General features: G+C 37.3%; 1 protein-coding gene across 3 annotated transcripts in view; it reads right to left on the bottom strand.

The window, feature by feature from the left end:
• VCAN (versican) overlaps nucleotides 1–19,526 on the bottom strand; it is a 115,160-nt gene that overhangs the window by 16,258 nt on the left and 79,376 nt on the right. For all 3 annotated transcript variants that reach the window (XM_081232754.1, XM_081232756.1, XM_081232755.1), the window contains 4 exons: nucleotides 17,614–17,727; nucleotides 15,269–15,382; nucleotides 10,192–10,350; nucleotides 8,859–8,941 (listed from right to left, as the gene is read on the bottom strand). In XM_081232754.1, the coding sequence (XP_081088880.1) occupies nucleotides 8,859–8,941; nucleotides 10,192–10,350; nucleotides 15,269–15,382; nucleotides 17,614–17,727 (470 nt within the window). The remainder of the gene's footprint in view (nucleotides 1–8,858; nucleotides 8,942–10,191; nucleotides 10,351–15,268; nucleotides 15,383–17,613; nucleotides 17,728–19,526) is intronic.

Genomic DNA, 19,526 nt, shown 5'->3' with positions numbered 1-19,526 from the left:
TTGTCCTTTTAAAATTATCAGATGATTTACATCAACAGTGAAGTTGCATCAGAAGCAAAGCCAAATCTATAATAGCCACCTAAAATCCTTAGGACGGGGCAGATCATAAATAAACATCAAGGCACACAATTAATGTCTGCATGTGGTTTAGTCTGTTTTTAGGTAAAAACTTATGTAGATTAGCTATAAAAACATGACACCTGTACTAAAAGCTGAGCTTCTCTATGTTCAAACTCCTTTTATCACCTGGAACCGGTAGCGCCACTGCCGTACTCACATGGCCACAAATAACATCCAAATGCAGTCGATGCCAGGGGTAAGCAGATAACCACCAAAGGGTAAAAGCAAACTCCAAATAGAAAACACAGTCCCTAGAGGACGGCTTACCCTTTTGAAACATATGCTGATAAGAAATCACCTTTGCACTAAATAAAGAACTCAGAATAACCACTCTGGGTTTATCCCCCGGCCCTCACCTTTCAGAACACAGGTCAAACAGTTATCTGCCCGGAGCTTAGAAGGACTGTTTATTAGAGAAATCAAAACATGTGTTAACTTTAAAATGCCTTTTTTCCCTAGATGGCTGTGGTCACAAGAGGCATTTGTCTGCAGTCTGTGGGGGATTATATTTAATTTTGTTTTCTTTAAATTGTTGGGGCAAATGACCTCACTGCAAGGTAGAAATATACCCTCCCTCCTCTGATCCGCGTACTTGCTGCGGGTTACTCTGGTCTGGGTCCTTGTTTATTTATGTTTTAAAGGAGGTTATGGTTTGGCTGTTGTCTTTTAGTTGAACAACCAAAAGGAAAAGAGCAGCTTTGTTTTAAAGGAGAAAGAGACGTTTGTTTTGGTGTCACTGCCCAAGGCTGGCAGCCTGGAGTGGGATCCTACAAACATAAATATGTCGAAGGGAAAAAAAACTAACTCGGGGTCTCCTGATAGCTGTGAAAGTGGCAATATGCCCACTATTTTCCTAGCTGGCAAATCTCTGTGCGGGAGAGACAATCTGCCAGCTCTGGAGCACAGCACTAATCTTGTGTAATAGCGTGAGCTCACTGCCCTACAAAGTAGTAATTATCCACAGCAGTTTCCAAAGGATGTGAGTTCCTCCCACTCTGAGAGCACTTGGAGACGGGGTCCCAGGCACAGCCCCACTAAGCCACTTGCATTTAATCCCCACCATGAATGGTGCCAGTGGGTTCCTTCGCCCCAAGTTTGTTTGTACAGGTCTTCAGTCAGGAAGTGCTCACGATCCAAATGCAACTTGAAACTGCCAAACCCATTCAACATTTTCTTGGCCTTTTCCATGGTTATGCATTGCCGTAAACTAATTAGCAATTAAATTTAAATAACCATGTGTGATTTTTAAGGTTTCACAGAGCACTGTTGGAAAAGCATCTGTGAAAAGGAACTACCACGTTGATAAATTCTTCTGTTTTTCAAGGAGAATCTTGTCAAATATGAAATGATTTTCCAGGGGTGGGTAAATATTGTTCTTCCAGCTGTTTGCCCATCAATAGCCATCTGCACTCAAGGAAGGGAAAGGCGGAGATGAGGGTTTTGTGTTCTAGAACTACACTATGGCTCGATATATTTTATGTGAAGAATCAGAAGAACCAGTTCTTGGTTTCAAATCAAACTGAACTGCAACACAAGTAAAAATTTTCACTAAGAGCTCAATGGTCTCTCAGAAAAGAAACTGAAAATTCTTCTACTGGTGAGTAATGTGCTAAAGAATGAAGAAACAGCATATGTTTTCCTTGGCTTTTAGATTAATCTAATGAAGCCTGTGAGATTTAACATAATTAAATTAATGTTGATATGCGGTGTGACTTGCTCACAGAGAAGTGGCATTTGACTTGGAGCTAAAACCACAGCACAGCCGACACACACCCATCTGCAAACACTTTACAGGAAGTCTTCTAAGATTTTCAGGTAGAAAAAGTAAAACTTAAGGTTTTGGTTTGGGGGTTTTGTTTTGCATCATTGTTTTCTGCCAAATCATTTGCAATCCTTCAAACCTACAAACCTACAAACCAGCTTAGAAAACACAGGGAGTTAGTTAATACTCTTGATTCTCTTTTCAGTGTCCAAGACATCTGGGAGAGGGAGGAGGATATGAACCTTTGTGTCTATAAAAGGGTAATAATAATACATTCCTGCAGAAAAAAGAATAATGGTTTATGGCCTGCGAGTTACTCCTTTTTAGGTGTCTCTTCCTGGGTTAAGGGCTATTTCTTTATTGTTTCTACCTTTTTAAAAGCTGTTTTTTTTCTCACCATATTTTGCTTGACAGACTGACATGTTTATTTATGAAAGGAGAAAATGGGTCTCTGGATTTAAAGTCAATTCCACATCCGATTTGGCTATTTTCCTTCATTAACTCTGCAGCATAACCAGGAGGGCAAGTGGGTGTCCCAAATTCTAGGTGTGCCAGTTTGCCAGTGCTTGACCATGTTTATCAAAATGAAAAAAAAAATGCCGAATTCAGTTATCTTCCAGAAATATTTTTTTCATGTAGCATTTTTTAAGCACAAAAGGCCATCAATTAGCCTTTTGGAATCTATATCCTAACTAACAAGGGGCAAGATAAGTTGGTTAGCGCTAGAAAATAAGACATTTATGGAGCTGTGAATTAGTAACTTGTTTGAGAACTTTCTGACTAGATCCAGAAAGTGCAGAGGAAAGGAAGTCTCTGTTTTCTCCAAACAGGACACTGGAGAGTGAGAAGGAGGCCATGACTACTTCCCAGGAAGCTGACAAGCCAGCAGCCTTGCATGGGTTGACACTGAGTGCTGATAAAATAGAGTTGACAGATGGAAAATGTAAAAGAGATGTAGAAAATGTTCTTTTTAATGTATAAGGATAAAGTCAGAGGTTTTTTTGGGGTTTTTTTCCCTTACAAATCAAACTTTCCTAAAGCTCCTCAACATTTTTAGAAGAGAACTGGATTGTCAGTTCTACTCAATCCTCAACCTCTGGACAACACAACCTAAGGTGACATTTTCCTTTGAAGTAACTTCATCTGATCCACTGAAGCATCCGATCCCCAGTGGTGAGGGTTGAGCTTTGAGGTGCTGCAGGAGCTCACTAAAAAGAACACAGAAGGGAGCAATACAGACCTCGGGAGAATTGCCACTGCGAGAATCTTATTCCTGGGGCTCAGGGAGAGGAGGGGGCAAGACGGTAACAGCTTTAAATCTCTGAGGTCCACAGCTTGATTTTAAACCATTGGTTAGGAAGTCATGTTATAAAAAGTAATGTGATTAAGGCACCTACAGGTTTCCAATATCTCCCTAACTGTGCTGTCCATGGACACACTACAGTCTGTAGTTGAAAAGCAAGTTGTAAAAATGATTTTGCCAGGATGTACATAGGTGAAGAAACATAAATGATTCCATAGTGTTCCCTGATGTCTGGCTCCCTCTGTGCTTGAAAGAACAGACTCAAATAGTGGATAAAAAAAGGAAGCCCTGTCCAACCTTAGGCAACCAAGTCATCCTTGGTCAAGCAACCTATAAAAAATGAAATGAGCTGAGAACACTTAGGAGTGAGATTTCCTTTTGCTTGTTTCACTACATTTTGGATTTGGATAATAAGGTTTTTTTAAGTCAAAGTTTTGAGTAATTGTCAGTTTCCTAAAACTTCATGGAAAATCTGCCCTGATATAACTTAAACATTCGACAAGTTTGCTTTCCATCTCCTCTTCCCAAAGCTTATGTATTCTTGGGACAACCATGGACAAAACTGTCATCATTTCCAGTAGGAACATCTGTTTTCCTTTGGGTTAATAACTTTTGTAAGTGCATTATGCTCAGCTACATACTTCTGTTTCTGAGAAACATTTGTTTTCTTTTCGTCATATTTGAAGTACCACCTATTATGTTTTAATGTTTTTCATACTGATACAACTTTAAATAAAATATTTAATTTAGATAAACAAAAATTGTCATATAGAGATTCAGCCAAAAGACTTAATTGGTCCTTTCAGGATTGAAAAGATAACAAAGTGAATTTGTTGAGCAAAGTGTGGATATTGATTATCATTGAAATATCTATTTTTGTCAACCACTCTGCTAGGTGCAGAAAAAATAGAGATGAAAGTTAATCCCTACCTCAGAAAGCTCAGTGTCAGGAAATTAACTCTATAGAGGCCAGTGGTAGGATGGGAAGAGGGTACCAAGGGCTTCTAGAACACACAGGAGGAGCTCTTAGTCACACCCAACTAGGAAGGCTTCCTGGAAGAAGGTGACTCTTGGCTAAACAAGGTATTCAAACATTTATCAAATGAAGTTAGGGCAAGAGGTGAGAACATTTTCTAAGCACGAGGGCAAGTGGATGCAAAGACCAGCAGAAGTGAGATGTCATGGCTTATTCCTGGAACTGTGGGTATTTTGAGATGAGGCAGCTTAGGAAGTAGCAGATGGAGTAAGTGGGCTTGGTATGCCTTGATAATAATTACAGAATTTTATACTGAAGGCAAGAGGAAGACATTTGCAAAATTAAAAAGGGAGTAACAAGAGTTCAGAGCAAGGGGAGAGGAAGGTCACAGGCACTGGAAAACAGATCTAGGGGAAAACACTTCAGACTAGTCATTCATTTAACAATAGGTTAAAGAAAGAACTTAAAAGTCAGCTAATAGTACAGAAGCTAGATAAGAAATGTTTGTTTAAGTTCGCCAGCTTTAATGTGTATTTAACTTGGATGGTTTAACTTAGTGTCTTTGAAGACATTACTTGGGTGACAAGTAAAGTAATTCATTATTGAAGTTATTTGTCAGGCTTTCTACTAAGCACTTGGGGCATTTTGCTGTTAGAAATCTATAGTCAAGTTAAAGAATGACCGGTGAGTAGAAAACCAAAGGACAAACTGAAATGTGACTGCTTAGTAGGAAACCAAGTGACAAAGTGAAAACTGAAATGTGTTAAGAGAAAATAACCTTAATAGAAATCACAAGGGTAAGGCTAGAACCAATTCTGTTCATGAGTACACTTTTGTGAAATCTACTGGGTAAACACCCCAAATAAATAATAAAAAAGATTTTAAAGATCCAATAAAAGCAAGAATTTGGCATTTTATTAGTGATATCAACATCCTATTATAGAAACCAATAATGTGGGATGAAGCCATCAGAATCTGAAGAATAAGGGCAAAGTAGATAACTTGGCCAAATAAAATTATTAATTTAGTATAAGCATATAAATTGAATTAGTCTAGCTATAAAGGATAATCGTATTAAATACAATACACTACAAGTTTATTGGAAGCAAAGTTTAATTATTTCAAGAAAAGAAATGATTGAAATTGAGACCTACTATAAACTTATTTGTTTTTACTCTAAGACTGAATAACAAAAGATAATATACGGTCAATATCAAAGGTTCTTTTTGTATTAATACTGCTCTACCTCCCAAGAAGGATAAGCTCTAATAAACCTTTCAAACAAAAAATGGGGGTGGAGGGGAGAGGGGAGAAATCACTCTAAAACATAAACAAAGTTCTTGAAATTGCACACAGTCAAGTTAACACCATTCCCAATTGTAAGCAGATACTGCTTTTCCCGATGAAGAGTTTACTATTAGGGCTACTTTCAAAAGCAAGACACTTGGAGTAAACAGCGAAACAAAGGAGAACTATTTTATTCAAAGGCCTGAGCACATATGGAACCTGTTAAGGGGATAGTGGCTGTAGAGAGAACTACAAACAAGTTTAAGAGACACCTAGGCTGTCTCTGAAAGGAAGGGATGGAGGCAAGGGTGGTTAGAAAAGCAGAAAGTGGGCCAGAGATCAGTCAAATGGGAGGGAGACAGGCTGTTGGGCAGATGGTCTCTTCTGTTCCAAAATATTCAAAGTTAAGGACACTCCTTAGCACACTTTTATTTTACACAAAGAGTGAATTAAGAAGAAACCAAGGGTCCGTCAGAGTTTTTCCTGGATTTACTTGTCTCCTTTCTTTGATAAACTTTGCCTTGTGTATGTAATTCATTTGCTGCCCTCTTCAAATTGAGGCCCTTCCTTGGTGCTCTCTCCATAACCCTTAGGTTCCAATTAGAAAATGTGAATGAATTAAGGGTACGTTTCTTGTTTATGTTGTATAGTTATCTATCTTAGGTTATGTTATCTTCCTCTGAAAATTTCATAGGAAGATCAATATTTCTCCTTCGACAAAGTGCAATGCCCACTTATTTACCAAATTTAGCACCAGTCTAGACTATGGAAATTGTAATTAAGTTATTTTTTTCACAGTATATTTCACAGCACAGTCCATTAAAAATTAATGGACACAGACAAAAACATGAGTTGAGTTGGCTTGCTTCAGCATAGTGGAATAATGACATCTGATGAAATCAAGCACACCTGGATGGCACCTAACAGGCAAGATAAATTCCCTAAGATAATTTACAGACCTCACTCATCTGCCAGCTACAAGCCAATATTCAGTCCCATTAACCAAGCTCACGAGAAGCATAGGGCCTTATCCTACACACCTTCAGAAATAGAAAGCAGGCAAGAGAACCACTTCTTTGAAGAGCTGAATTGCTAATGGAGAGACCAGAATAAACACCTAGTAAAACAGAAAAATGCTGAGAATGAAAATATACAAATCAATTCTATATAACCAAGGACAGACTGAAAACAGTCAGGGACTTGGCCTATCAGGTCGGTATGTTGCAAATGACAGACTTTACATTCACTTCACTGTGGCAAATGCAACTATTTTAGGCTCAGGGCAGGACCATACAGGCACCCAGCCAACAGTTACACTTTGAGATAAGTCGTGGTCCAGGTCTGCAAGGCACAAGGAAGTAGCAACTGCAACTGGCCACCTGAGTCCTTGGCATTCTAACTTCTGCACTACAGCTCATAAGAACCTGTACTTTTACTGGACCACTTATAAGGGAAAGTCTTTGGGAGGAAGTCTTAATAGTGGGTATCCTAGACCTAATTTCTGTACTTTCACTGGACCACTTATAAGGGAAAGTCTTTGGGAGGAAGTCTTAATAGTGGGTATCCTAGACCTAATTTCTCCCACAGGAATGAAGCCTACATTCAACAAGGGAAAACTGACTAAATACCTATACTTTATAATATACATTAATAAAATTATAAAAAGTCTATAAAAACTATCTGTAATATAAAGGAAAAAAACCTTTTAATTTTTATGTTCACTTATAAATTAAATTAGTAAAAACAAAATTGTCTATCTTCAATTAAAATGAATACATAAGAAGTCATGCTATACCAACCACTATTAATCTGACCAAAATTATCTCCCTGAAATTATTATTCATTTCAGCAAAATGAAAACATACAGATACAACAGTTGCAGATATACCATCCACCCAGGACAATTAGAAGAAAATGAGACTATTCATGTAGAAGATGTAATCCTATACCTTACGGGGAATATATTTTATGAACAATCTACTTTCCCTACTTTTTCTGCATCTTGCCAAAGAATCTACTCAGGCACACAAATGACAAACAGTGCTGATTAAACATAAGGAGTGATGACAGAGAGAGGGCAAGCCAGGCTTTATTTTAGGATTCCTAAAGGCAAAATGTGATAAGGGATATGCTTTTTAAAGTCAAGGAGGTGCCAGCTAGGAGAAAGCCTATGGCTTCACCACTTAATAGCGTTGTGACTGTGGGCAAATAGCTCAGCCTAACTGACCATCCCTTGCCTTACCTACAAAACACTTAATGCCTCTCTTAAAGTTACTGTGGAGAATAAATGAGTGCAAAGCACTGAGTACAATGAGTGACACAGACATAAACTGAGGGGCACGTCCAGGAGAGCACAGAGAAGCTTTCCTGAACAGGCAGAGCAGAACTTCTGAAAACAATTATTTGTTTGGCCTCTGTTCTAGAATGAACTTTACGTTTTGCCAAACTCATTAAATGCAGATGAATGGCAGTAATGAATGAAACTTAATTTTTAAACTCTTTTTGTGTGTGCTTATTTTCAAGTCTTCCTCTTGTTTGTCTAAGTTAGAATTGAATTTACACTTAACTGTCTAGCCCAGTGGATCCCAACTCTGTCTGCATTTTAGAATCACCCAGGGAACACTTAGAAAATATAGCTGCCAGAGGTTTTGCTTTAATGAATTTGAGCTGAGGCCTAGACACCAGTTTTTTAATTATGCTCCCCAGGTGATTCTAATGAACAGCCAGAGCCCAGAACCACCACTATAGCTAACCACACTTGAACTAGTTCTAAAGAATTTGACTTGTGTATTTACTAGTAGTGACTCAAAACAGCTTCACCCATCCTGACTTAAGACCCTTATTGCAGCTTACTCAAGGATGTGGGTATCAAATCACTCCTTTCTTCAAGAAGTAGAAAAAGCTAAAAAACCATATAATTAGTCAGCAGAGTGAATGGAAAGAAATTTACAAGGTCATAATTCAACAATCTTTTTTAAGATGTAAAAAATGAGCATGTTTGCTTGGATAAAAATGAGCCATGCCTTATAGCAGATTTGCAGTGCAATTATGTAAGAAGAAAAGGTGTTTTTTAAAGGACCTTTTCTCTTATGTGTATTATTTTCCTTTTTGCTTTGAAGCTATACAAAACAAAGATAACCATCTGAAATACAGACCTGAGGCAATTCTGCTGAGCCTGCGGTTTACAGGTTCAATGGAAATTGGATACACTCTTCTTTTAAGAGAGCCACCTTGACTGGAGCACTGGTAGATGGATCAGTTCTCAGGGAACTACCTCTATTTTTAACCCCCGTCTAGTTCACCGAGTGACCCTGAGCAAGATGTTTAACTGGTCTCCAGTCTAATGTGCCTCTGCAATCAACCCACAGTACCAAGTTCTAGAATCAGTATCATTTTCATCAGTAACTTACCAGTGTGCTGCCATCGGTCCAACGGAAGTCATGTTCAAACATCTTGTCATTGAGGCCTATCCACTGATAATCATGGCCCACACCTGAGAAGGGGAACAACACAGACATTTTATTATCTTTCCCACATATGGACGAAATGTATCGAAGCAAACTATTTTTGGCAGGAATCATGCATCCTCTTTTCTGGCTGGATTTCTGTTTAGTTGCTCATAAAAATCTTTCATGGTCTATCTTTTGTTCTTCTGCCCAATGTGTTTCAAACCAAAAAGCTAGTTTACAAATATCATGAAACATTAAAATATCAGACATGGACAATTATTTCCCTAGCAGTGCACGACAATTAAGTATTTTTTTCCATCTTTACTCATGATACAAACTTTCCACTTACTTTTTTATTAAATTGGGCAATTGGCAAAAATTCAGTGAACCAATAAAATGTGACAGATCTCACCCATGCTAGCCTCATTTTGGAAGCCACATGTTTCTTCTCAAAGCATTTTTAATGGTGAACACCTAGACTGGACAGATCTGCAAAACTTCCTCAAAAATAATTACTTTCACCATGAAATGAGTCACAGGTAAAGACACCATGAAAAAAAGTTAAATGAACCTCTACTCAGATTGCAAATTAACAAACTTCTAAGAGAGAGCAGGCATCACGAGAACATATTTAATAGAGCATCAAACAATGCTTCATGAGCAAAAAATTTCTACATAAAAGCTAGCTGCCCTCCTCTTTGCTATAGTCTAAGGAGTTATTAAACAGCTCTGGTGATAAGTTTCATTAGCTTTCAGTCTCCCTCAATTCATGTTCTTAATATGAGGCCCACTTTCTATGGTCTAAAATAATTAGAAACTTGGATGAGAACCAATTATGCACAGAGGATAAGATTAGGGTGTTATTTATAATTCAATTTTAATTAGTGGGATAAAAATAACTGAAAGCAATTTTCTCTTTTACTTTAGACAGCATATGTACATATTCAAAACAGAGACCAAAAGCCTAGGAAGAATTAGATTGGAAACATAAGAGGTGGTCACTTTTGTAAGTCAAAATATGATCAAATAGTAATTTCATATGTGATTTGACCTATAGCATGCTGTTTCAACTATTACTGCTGGCAAACCATGAAATGCCTTCCTATGTTACAGTTGAATGTTTTTCAAAGTAGGGGGCTCATGTAGTAGAGATGATTTCAGTTCACAGATGAAGGATTTAATAAGTTGAGTCACAACTGAGAAAGCTATTTGTTTTCAGTTAGATACAGGAAAAACTAAAAAGGTGGTAAGAATGAATGAAGCTTCAGAAAACCCATGTATATTTGGTACATACGATTCACAAACATTTGTTCTTCATGAGACAGAATGCTTGTGAGATGGGCGCCCTGCAGACGGCATTCCCGTTCAGCTGCATCCCACGTACGTCGATGGGCAAAGTACTTGTAGCACTGCCCTTGAAATTTGTGCCAGCCATAGTCACATGTCTCCGTGTCTGGGAAGAAACAAGGCAGGGGCTTATTAAACACAGCTATGTCATTCAGACTTGGTTCACCCATCCAAAAGTTCATAGAAGACCCAAACCAATATCAATGCAATGTCCTCGAAGCAAGGGATTCACAAATTTTGGTCATGATGACAAAAAAATTATGATAAAGAGAGCCCAAATGATTCCTGCCAAGTGGGTGGCAATATATCTTAGGACTGGAAAGGCACTATCGAACTGCTCTTTCCTTGATGAAAGCCAGTCTCAGCAAGAGAAAAACTGGAACAGGGGCCATTCAAAACCTCCTTAGACTGCAGTGTCTACTGACTCACTTGTGAAGCAATTGGGGCTAATTCCTTACCAACACAACTTTTCTAAAGAGCATCATTCAAGTGATAAGATAAGAATTCTGGTTAAAAGGATTATGAATGCTCTATTTGCTTAAGGACTTCAAAGGCCCTGGAAATAGTCCTTTCCCACTTCCCGAAGAGAGAGCTGGATGGCCACAGGCTCTTGTAAGATTTACTAAGAGGGAAAAAATTCTTCATCAGTCGGCAGCTTCTGGGATATAGCTAAGGACTGTGAGCCTTTTTCCCAAAATGAGAGGCAATATGGGTAACTCCCAGTGCAAAAGCATCGGGATTTGAAGTTTATCAAGAATGACTTTAATTTAGTACCCCTCATTCCATCACGCCATATACACATATGCATATGTGTATGTGTATATACATATATTTTTTTCTCTTTTGCAACAAGCACACTGTAACCAGTATCCTGGTGAGATGAAAACACTTTTCAAATATGTCTAAATTTCGCACTGGCAGTAAGCTTCAGCTATACTTTCTAGATTGCCAGTTTTTAAGTATTTCATAGGAAAGCAGTCTTGCTCATAAAACTGCATTCTCTTTTTTTTTTTTTTGCCGTGCCGCACGGCATGCAAGATCTTAGTTCCCTGACCAGGGATCAAACCCGCGCCCCTGGCAGTGGAAGCGTGGAGTCTTAACCACTGGACCGCCAGGGAAGTCCCTAGAACTGCATTCTCATTGGTAATCTTCCCTCGGACTTGCCCACCACTCGCAGGTGAGATTAAACTGTATGTATTAAGCAATCAATAGAAATAATTTTAACTTTCACAAAACATCTCACAAAGATACTGAACTAGTTACGTGTAAAAACTAACAAAACTGCAAAGCTTATGAAATTGGAGACACTGTGAAAACTCCAGATCATCCTCCCCTCCCCTAATTTTACTGATGGATGAAGATAAAACTCTACTAGATGAAATGAATGCTCGTTTTATATGTCTGACTTGGTGGTCAAGTTGAAAGTCAGATTGTCTCCTGATTCTCACTGCATTTCCTCCTCGTCCTGTAATTCTGGGAAAGCTTGCATGGTGAGAGAGTTAATTTTTTCCTGGCTTCAGTGATTTAGACCATAATCATACAACAGATGCAGCTTATCTCTGAGAGCAGTCTTTATTTCAGTTTAGTCTATCAGGCCTGTTGCTTAGTTAGAGCCAGCTGACTAATTGATTTAAACAATGTGCACCGGAAGTTTTGAGTTATATTACAGAGTTGTTTGGACACCACCAAATTTCACAGGAAAGGACTCAAGACACAGTTAGGTGGTTTGGTATAACAGTAGCACTTGGCACCCAAGAGTGAAGCATATTTTGGCTACTTGGATGTAGTGATTTTTTTTTGGGGGGGGCAGTTCACATGGAAGATTTCAGAAGTGAGGTGGGAAGGGTGGGGAGGAAACAGATCTTCACATATGAAGGGGCTAGTTTATAGGGGAGGAGAGTTGGAAAATTTTTTAGACTACCCTTACTGACAAAGTCAATGATATGATATTGTAATAGCATAGCTTCCCTTAACCTTGGAAATTATCATTTGTTTGAAGACACGCAGTTTAAGATTCTAGAGGAGCCGTAACTTACTGAATAATATATCAGAAAAAAATTATTCTATACACTCTTATCTTCTATTAACCCAAATGGTTTTAGTCTGGTTTTCTTTCTTTGTCTTTTATCACTAAGATAGATTAAGTATTTTTCCTCTTACACACAAAAAACCAAAGGATCCTAAAATTTAGATGCATGACAACGACATTGTTATAATACCTTCCTCAATTAGCAGGTGTGTATATTCCTATCAGGACATGGGTCCAAAACATAGAGGCAGTGGTTCTGCTAAAACCAAATAGGGACAGATTATTTATCTGTACTCTCATAACTTCCCAATGATTGTAGATAATGTGCAAATCACACAACAGATGAGTTTTTATTTTTTAAAAAGCCAAATATCCACATTAATTCACCTAATTTTTACTATTCATGAATTCATCATATATGTAATTAAGGACTATGTATCAAGCAGCATCTTCTAGGAGGCTATTCTGAAAGGAGAATTTCAGAAGCAGTCTGATTTTTTCAAATTACTTAAAAATAATGTGACATACATATCATCTATTAAAAGGCAACTCTTTTGAATTGATGTTTTCTTAAGTGTTATCCTACATTGGGAAATATTTCTTATACTTTAAAACTCCCATAGTGCATAGGTTACATTACGAGGTCCCAGATTAATTTTGCCTGTGTGTTTCGGGGGAGGTGGGGAAGGGTACGACAACACTTGTTCATGACCACATGAAGTTTCAGTGAAGCTGAAACTGTCACTCTTAAACAATCTCACTAAAAATCTATTCTCTTTATGCTATATAGGTAATGTTTTCAACACTTCTGACATATAGCCCTCAAGCCTTAAGAAACTGTCAACACTTCAGCACTTCGGGCTGGCAAGCTGTATCTTGACTTTGGGGGCAAACTGTGTACAGAACTGTCTCTCCAATGTTCTAAGACCTTCTTCTAGATTTTAAGATCTGTTATCATTCCACCAAATGTGTCCCCTATTTCAGAGTTATTGGGAGTTGTGAAGTTTCTAAAGCAGAGAACAGAATAGGTCAGCTGAAGAAACAACACAGTCATCACCGAAATTTGGATAGAAAACTGTTTAGACAACAATGCTGCTGTTAATGAAGAAAACATTTGTTCTTAGGCAACCTGGAAAGAGGAAAAAAAAATCAGTGTCCTGGCAATAAATCACAGGAGCACAGCTGCATCTGGTAAACAAACTGGGATAGCTGTTTCTCAGCAAATATTGTGGATGAAAGTTAAACTTGCTTTAAGATAAAATAGAATATACCTGACAGTTAGGTGGTACCAGAAATGGAAAAAAAAAAGAAAACTTCCTTTTTAATATTCTTTTAAAGAGAAGAAAAAGGTAATTGGTCCCAAACTCCCTTCCAAGTATGTTACTGTTGAATCTATCAGATTCACATATAAATAAAATGCTTATATTTAAAAGTTATTTTAGAAGAGTAAAGATACTGAGAAAAACCTGGGCTTTCCAAGGCCACTTAGGTTCATTTTGCCCACTGTCTAATTTACTAGCTGTGTGACTTTGAACACATCACTTTTCCTTCCTGAGCCTCAATTTCTGGCCCACTTAACCCACAGAAATACTGCTGTCAACCAAAGGAAATGGTGTACCCTGGAGGCATATGGTAAATTATAAAGTATCCAACAAATACTATCTCTTTTTATTCCCTGCCAAGAATTATTCTGGGTTAGGAAGATCAGAGACATTGTTTTGTTCAGAGCTCTATTGCCAGTGCCCAGAACAGTGCCTGGAAGACAGTAGGTTCTCAATAAACACTTTTTGAACAAATGATTTTTTGAATCACTCCTTATAGTTGGAACTAAGCGAAGCCAGAATCGTTTTTATCAATAAGATATATGAATGTCTCAAGTATCTCACCCTTTTGTTTTCTTCAACAAATAGCATCTTTCTTACTGTTTTTCTTAAAGAAGAGGATCTTGTCTGGTCAATTATCATATTTACCTTTTAAAATTCTGAAACAGACCCATCCTATGCAATAAAGAAAAAGAAAAAAAAATCCTAAAAAACCCAAGCATCATCCATCCCCTTCCACTGGCAATTCAATGCATGCTCCTTTTAGTTTTGCTTTAATTGTGGTGCCATCCAGATTAATGCTGCAAAGCTGAATGTGAGGCCAGACCCAATGTGCCTGAGTTATTAGACACTCATTTTCGTTTTGTCTGGTGGAATGGAAGTTTGGCATTAAGCACTTTTGTCAAAGCCAAACCACCGTATGACTTTAAGTAGAAGAAATCGATGGTCCAAAACTGAGTGTGCTGAGTATGCAATCTGTTTCTGATTGATGGGCTCAGGAATGTTACCATTAACCACCCAAAATACATCTCATGTTGGCCATAAAATGCAAATTACAGGGATCACATGATTCAAGCCATCATGAATTTAAGCCTTTCTTTCATTCAGATGTTTCTGAATGAAAGTAGATGTTTCTTCAGTAGGAAAGAAACCTGGTTCACAATATCTTTTCTGTAGTATTTGCCAAGCCAAGGCGAACGTATTCACACAACTGTATTAACTCATTCTCCAGAGATGATTGACTATGAACAATAAGCCCATTGAGTCTCACATGCTTAGGGGGAGAAAATAAAGGCAACTAACATTGAATTCAATACTCCTTGGTACAAGCCACGTACATGGATTAAGATCAATGCCTAGTTTGTCCCCAGGAGGAATACATACAACAACATTCCTTTAGGTGGACAGATGTCCTTAAATTCAGCTCAGTGTGCCTGTCTGCAATTCCATTCTATCAGTTAAACAACAATGATCAAATCAACACTGTTGTTCAGATGTTGTGAGCTACGAACACATCAGGAAACCTAATGTGTTTAGGCAACCTATGAATTTCCTTTGCAAAAAAGAATTTGCAGCATGGCCAAAATTGCTCAAAAAAAAAAAAAAAGGGCTGTCTATAATTAACAGTTGAAATATCAACCTGTTCATCATACAAATGTTGCAAGAGCTCTTACCTTGCTCGCAAAGTGCACCAACATAGCTTGGAAGGCAGAGACACCTGAAGGTATTAAACCCATCGACACACGTGGCTCCATTGCGACAAGGATTAGAGTGACATTCATCAAAATCTGAAATAAAATCATAAAAGGCCACAAAAGTACTTTCAAAACAGGTCAAATGATCTTATTTAGTGTAAGATTGCCAGGTGAAATACAGGATAGCCAGTTAATTTTAATTTCAGATTAAAAAAAGGAGAAACTTTAGTATGTCACATGCTATATTTAGGGCATACTTATACTAAAAAAATTATCTTTTTTAATCCGAAATTCAAATTTAACTGATCTTCTAATATTTTTATTTGCTAAATCTGGCAACCGGAAGAAAATTTCAAATATATTCAGAGTAGGGTCATTATCTCCATTGCTTTTAGATGAGTCACATGAGTCCTAAAACCAATAAAGAATCCCCCTAGCCTTCCCACCCCCTATCCCAGCTCACACTCTGATGACCTCACATGTGAAACACTGAAAATGCTTAACTGAGCATAGCCTCTGGGCTCTTCCCTCTCCAATATATCCTTCACTCTGCTGATTGTCTTCTTCTTTAGACACAATCAAGATAATTTTACTCATTGACTTCTAAACATTCCAAGGGCCCCAATTATCCCGGGCAGTGGTCCTCAGAGTGTGGTCCCTGGACCAGCAGTATCAGCATCACCTGAGATTAGAAATGCATGTTCCCAGGCCCACCCCAGACCTACTGAATCTGATACTGTGGAGGATGGGAACAACAAACTGTAGTTTACCAAGCCCTATAAGGGATTCTCACGCATGCTAAAGTCTCAGAATCACTTGACTAGAGTATGAAGTAAACCTCTTCAGTACATTGGATCCAGGACCTTCCTAGACCTATCTAGATCCAACCAGCTTTCCAATATTCTTTCCCAATGTTTCTCTCTCACAAACCCCTAAGTAGGCATCCTGAATACTCATAGCCCCTCAGATGCATTCTGCAGTTTGTGGTCTCTGTGCTTTTGTTTGCTGTGTTGAGTCCCCCTCTCCTCTTATCAAAATCTTCCCCAACTTCAATCTACATCAAATGCACCCTTTCTAACATAGACCTCTATGATCTTTTGTGATGAAATGAATGCCTTTATTCCATAGCATTTTGTAATTCCACTAAAATTTTAATTAATGTTTATATTAAGTATTAAAGATGAATATATAAAGTAAATTAAATTTCTAAGAGGTATATACTGTATTCTTCCCTAAAGAAATGGCCTTAGGAAAAATATTATATAATAATGATGGCAAATACTTTTATAGTGTTCGCTGAGAGCCCACACTGATCTAATAGCTTCACATATAATAACTCATTAAATTATTTTTAACTGATTGTAATGTGAAAAAGAATGGGGGCCACAGAAATGTTTTGATACATATATATGTAAATTTGATATTTAAAATATAATTACTTCTTAAATGTTATTTATTGTGATCTCTATATCCTCACTGATTAGTACACAAATAGAGCTTACTAGCTCTGTTGACTTTTTTTTTTTAATGATAAGTATTCTTTTAACATGAATGCTGGGGTAATCTAAAGTGTAATCCATGGGCCTTCTTAATTCGATCATTATGAGTAAACCATTATGGTGCTGCCAGAAGGAGCACCTAGTCAGTAGATCCCATCATTTCTTTTCTAGAGTCAACATCTATATTCAGCCAAATAAAAACTGGGGTCCTTTTTAAAAATTTTTTTAAGGAAAAGGAAACCTAAATAAGAATGGGCGTAAAAGGAGCTGATTTAGTAAAGAGACAGTGATATTCTTTGGAACCCAAAAGAGAGGAGGAAGACAACAATGTCACAAGCTCTTGAGGGAGAGGTGGGTGAGGCTGGTCTCCCGGGACAGCCAGAGAAGGAGCTTTCCTGTTCCACCTGAGAGCAATAAGTTATCTCAAAACAGAAAAACTCCCTATTTTTTAAATAGAGCTTTCTTACAAAATTTGTATTTAAATTGATAATTTATTGATATGCAGATGTGGGGACAGATTAAAATTTTTTGTCAATACTTAAAGCAACTTTACATTTGTAAAGCCTATGTGTAAAAAACACACAAAGACACAGCTGACCCCAGTAAGCTTCACTGAGTCTTGGGTATATCAACAAAATTCAGTAAATATCTATCCCTCTTTCCCACACCCTACTTAAGTTACTCTATGATTTTAATTTCACTTAACATGTAATTCATCTACACATAGGTTTCTCCGAAATCCTCTGACTGATTCAAGCAATATAAATTCTCCCCCAGTACATCTTCTGGAAAAGCACTACAGTCTTTCACGCGAGAACATCTTACCAAGTTCACACTGGTCTCCACTGTATCCTGGCACACAGGTGCACACATAGGAAGTTTCAGTAGGATAACAGGTGCCCCCGTTAAGGCACGGGTTTGTTTTGCAATGATCAGGTCCTACCATGTTCAGGAAAGAAAGAAAAGCAATTAGGCTCATCTCTAAGTTTCAACATATTTTAGCATAAAATGCCACTTCTTGCTACCATAACATAAGCTTTACCATAGCAATTTAGAGATACTACACATTAAAAATTAACATTAACTTTTCTCTCTGGAGTGTTTCTTGGCTTTATAACTAATTATTACAAATTGCATCTATTCATTTCTGGGATTCAATCATCATTATTTTAAACAATATTTTGTATGGTATCTGGCAACTAATACATTCTACTGCAGATTTAGTTGGCATGATAATGGCAATTGATTTTAGTCAAAATGATTACACGTATGTGCACAGTGAATGGAAAATGTATTCTTTTAAACGAGGTTAGTTCATGTGAAATGGCTGGATACACAGAACATGCATTCTTTTTAGCATTGGCTTGTTACCATCATTTGAATTATTATTGCCTTTTACCACTTAATGCTCAGAAACTTTTTCTTCGAAAGTGTGCACTGAAGTCTCTTCTGCTACATTAATATGCTTTTTCCAAAAACACGTTCCAAATGTACTCCTTTAAACTATACTTGAAGAAAAGCAACACATGGATTAAATTCTACTGTATAAAAACAAACCCAAATACAAAAACCTCACCTTAAATGAAACCCCAAATTTTTATTACAATTTTCTTATTAAAACACAAAACTGACACTCCTAGAGGATCAATATAAAGGCCAGAGATACAAATTTATGAGGAGAAAACAGTTTAATACGAATTTTCTAAATGCAAGTACTTTTACACTATATATTATTCTGTAATATATTATTATTATTATGTAATATATATATTATTACATATGTTATTGTATAATATATACATTATATTATTCTGTTATATTGCATGGATAACTTTATTTACATTAATAGCTTATATATATTATTTGAATACTTTTCCAGAATTGCTTGCTTCAAATGTTTAAGAATCCAAATGAGAGTTAAATGTTTTACAAAAGAATTGAAATAAATAGGTCATATATGGAATAAAAACCATATTGTCAAAAATTGAAGTCCTGAAAGTCTGAAATAATGTACATGAAGAAAAGATGTCTACTTATGACACATGAATATTTGGATAAACAGGTACTGCTATAGAAGATAACTGAGCCTTTCCCACCCAGGAAAGTCAAACTCACACTTTCTGAGTGTTAAGAAAATTCTGGACTACTAGAAAGACTTGATAGATACACATTCACAGGTGTGGGTTCAACATGAAAATTAGGTTAACTCAGATGGTTGCAACTACTTCTTCAAAAGCGACCCCAATTTTGCTAAGACTCTCCTATAGTTCTAAAGATATTTAAAATCGTCCTAGCCATTTTAGCCTTCTGCTTTTGAAAGCACACTGCCTAGATGACAAGGCTATGGTCAACAGCACATCTACATGCTGCTCTTAGTGCAAAATCAAAATGACATTTAAGTGAAAGGGCTTGGTAAAGTGCGACGTGCCACACAAATGTGAAGTACAGCATTATTCCTACCACAGACGCGAGACACCATGCGAGAGTATGGGACAAGGAGTTGACAAGGAAGGGGGCTGTGAAGTTAAAGTAGTTTAGATTAGAATAGTTTTGTTTTTGTGCATTTTATTCTCCCCTAAACACTTTTTAGTCATCTCTGAAAGCTGAAACTGCAACAGATAGACCAGGCAATCCAACAGGAGCTACTGTTTACTGAATTAGCCTAAAGTGACGATGTGTTTTGCAATGAAGACGCAAGCTCTGATTCTAGGTAAACATTGTGGACTGGATAACTGGTA

This window comes from Mesoplodon bidens (assembly GCF_964165515.1).
Source record: "Mesoplodon bidens genome assembly, chromosome: 4".
Classification (NCBI taxonomy): Eukaryota; Metazoa; Chordata; class Mammalia; order Artiodactyla; family Ziphiidae; genus Mesoplodon; species Mesoplodon bidens.
This window is presented reverse-complemented; position numbering and strand designations above follow the sequence as displayed.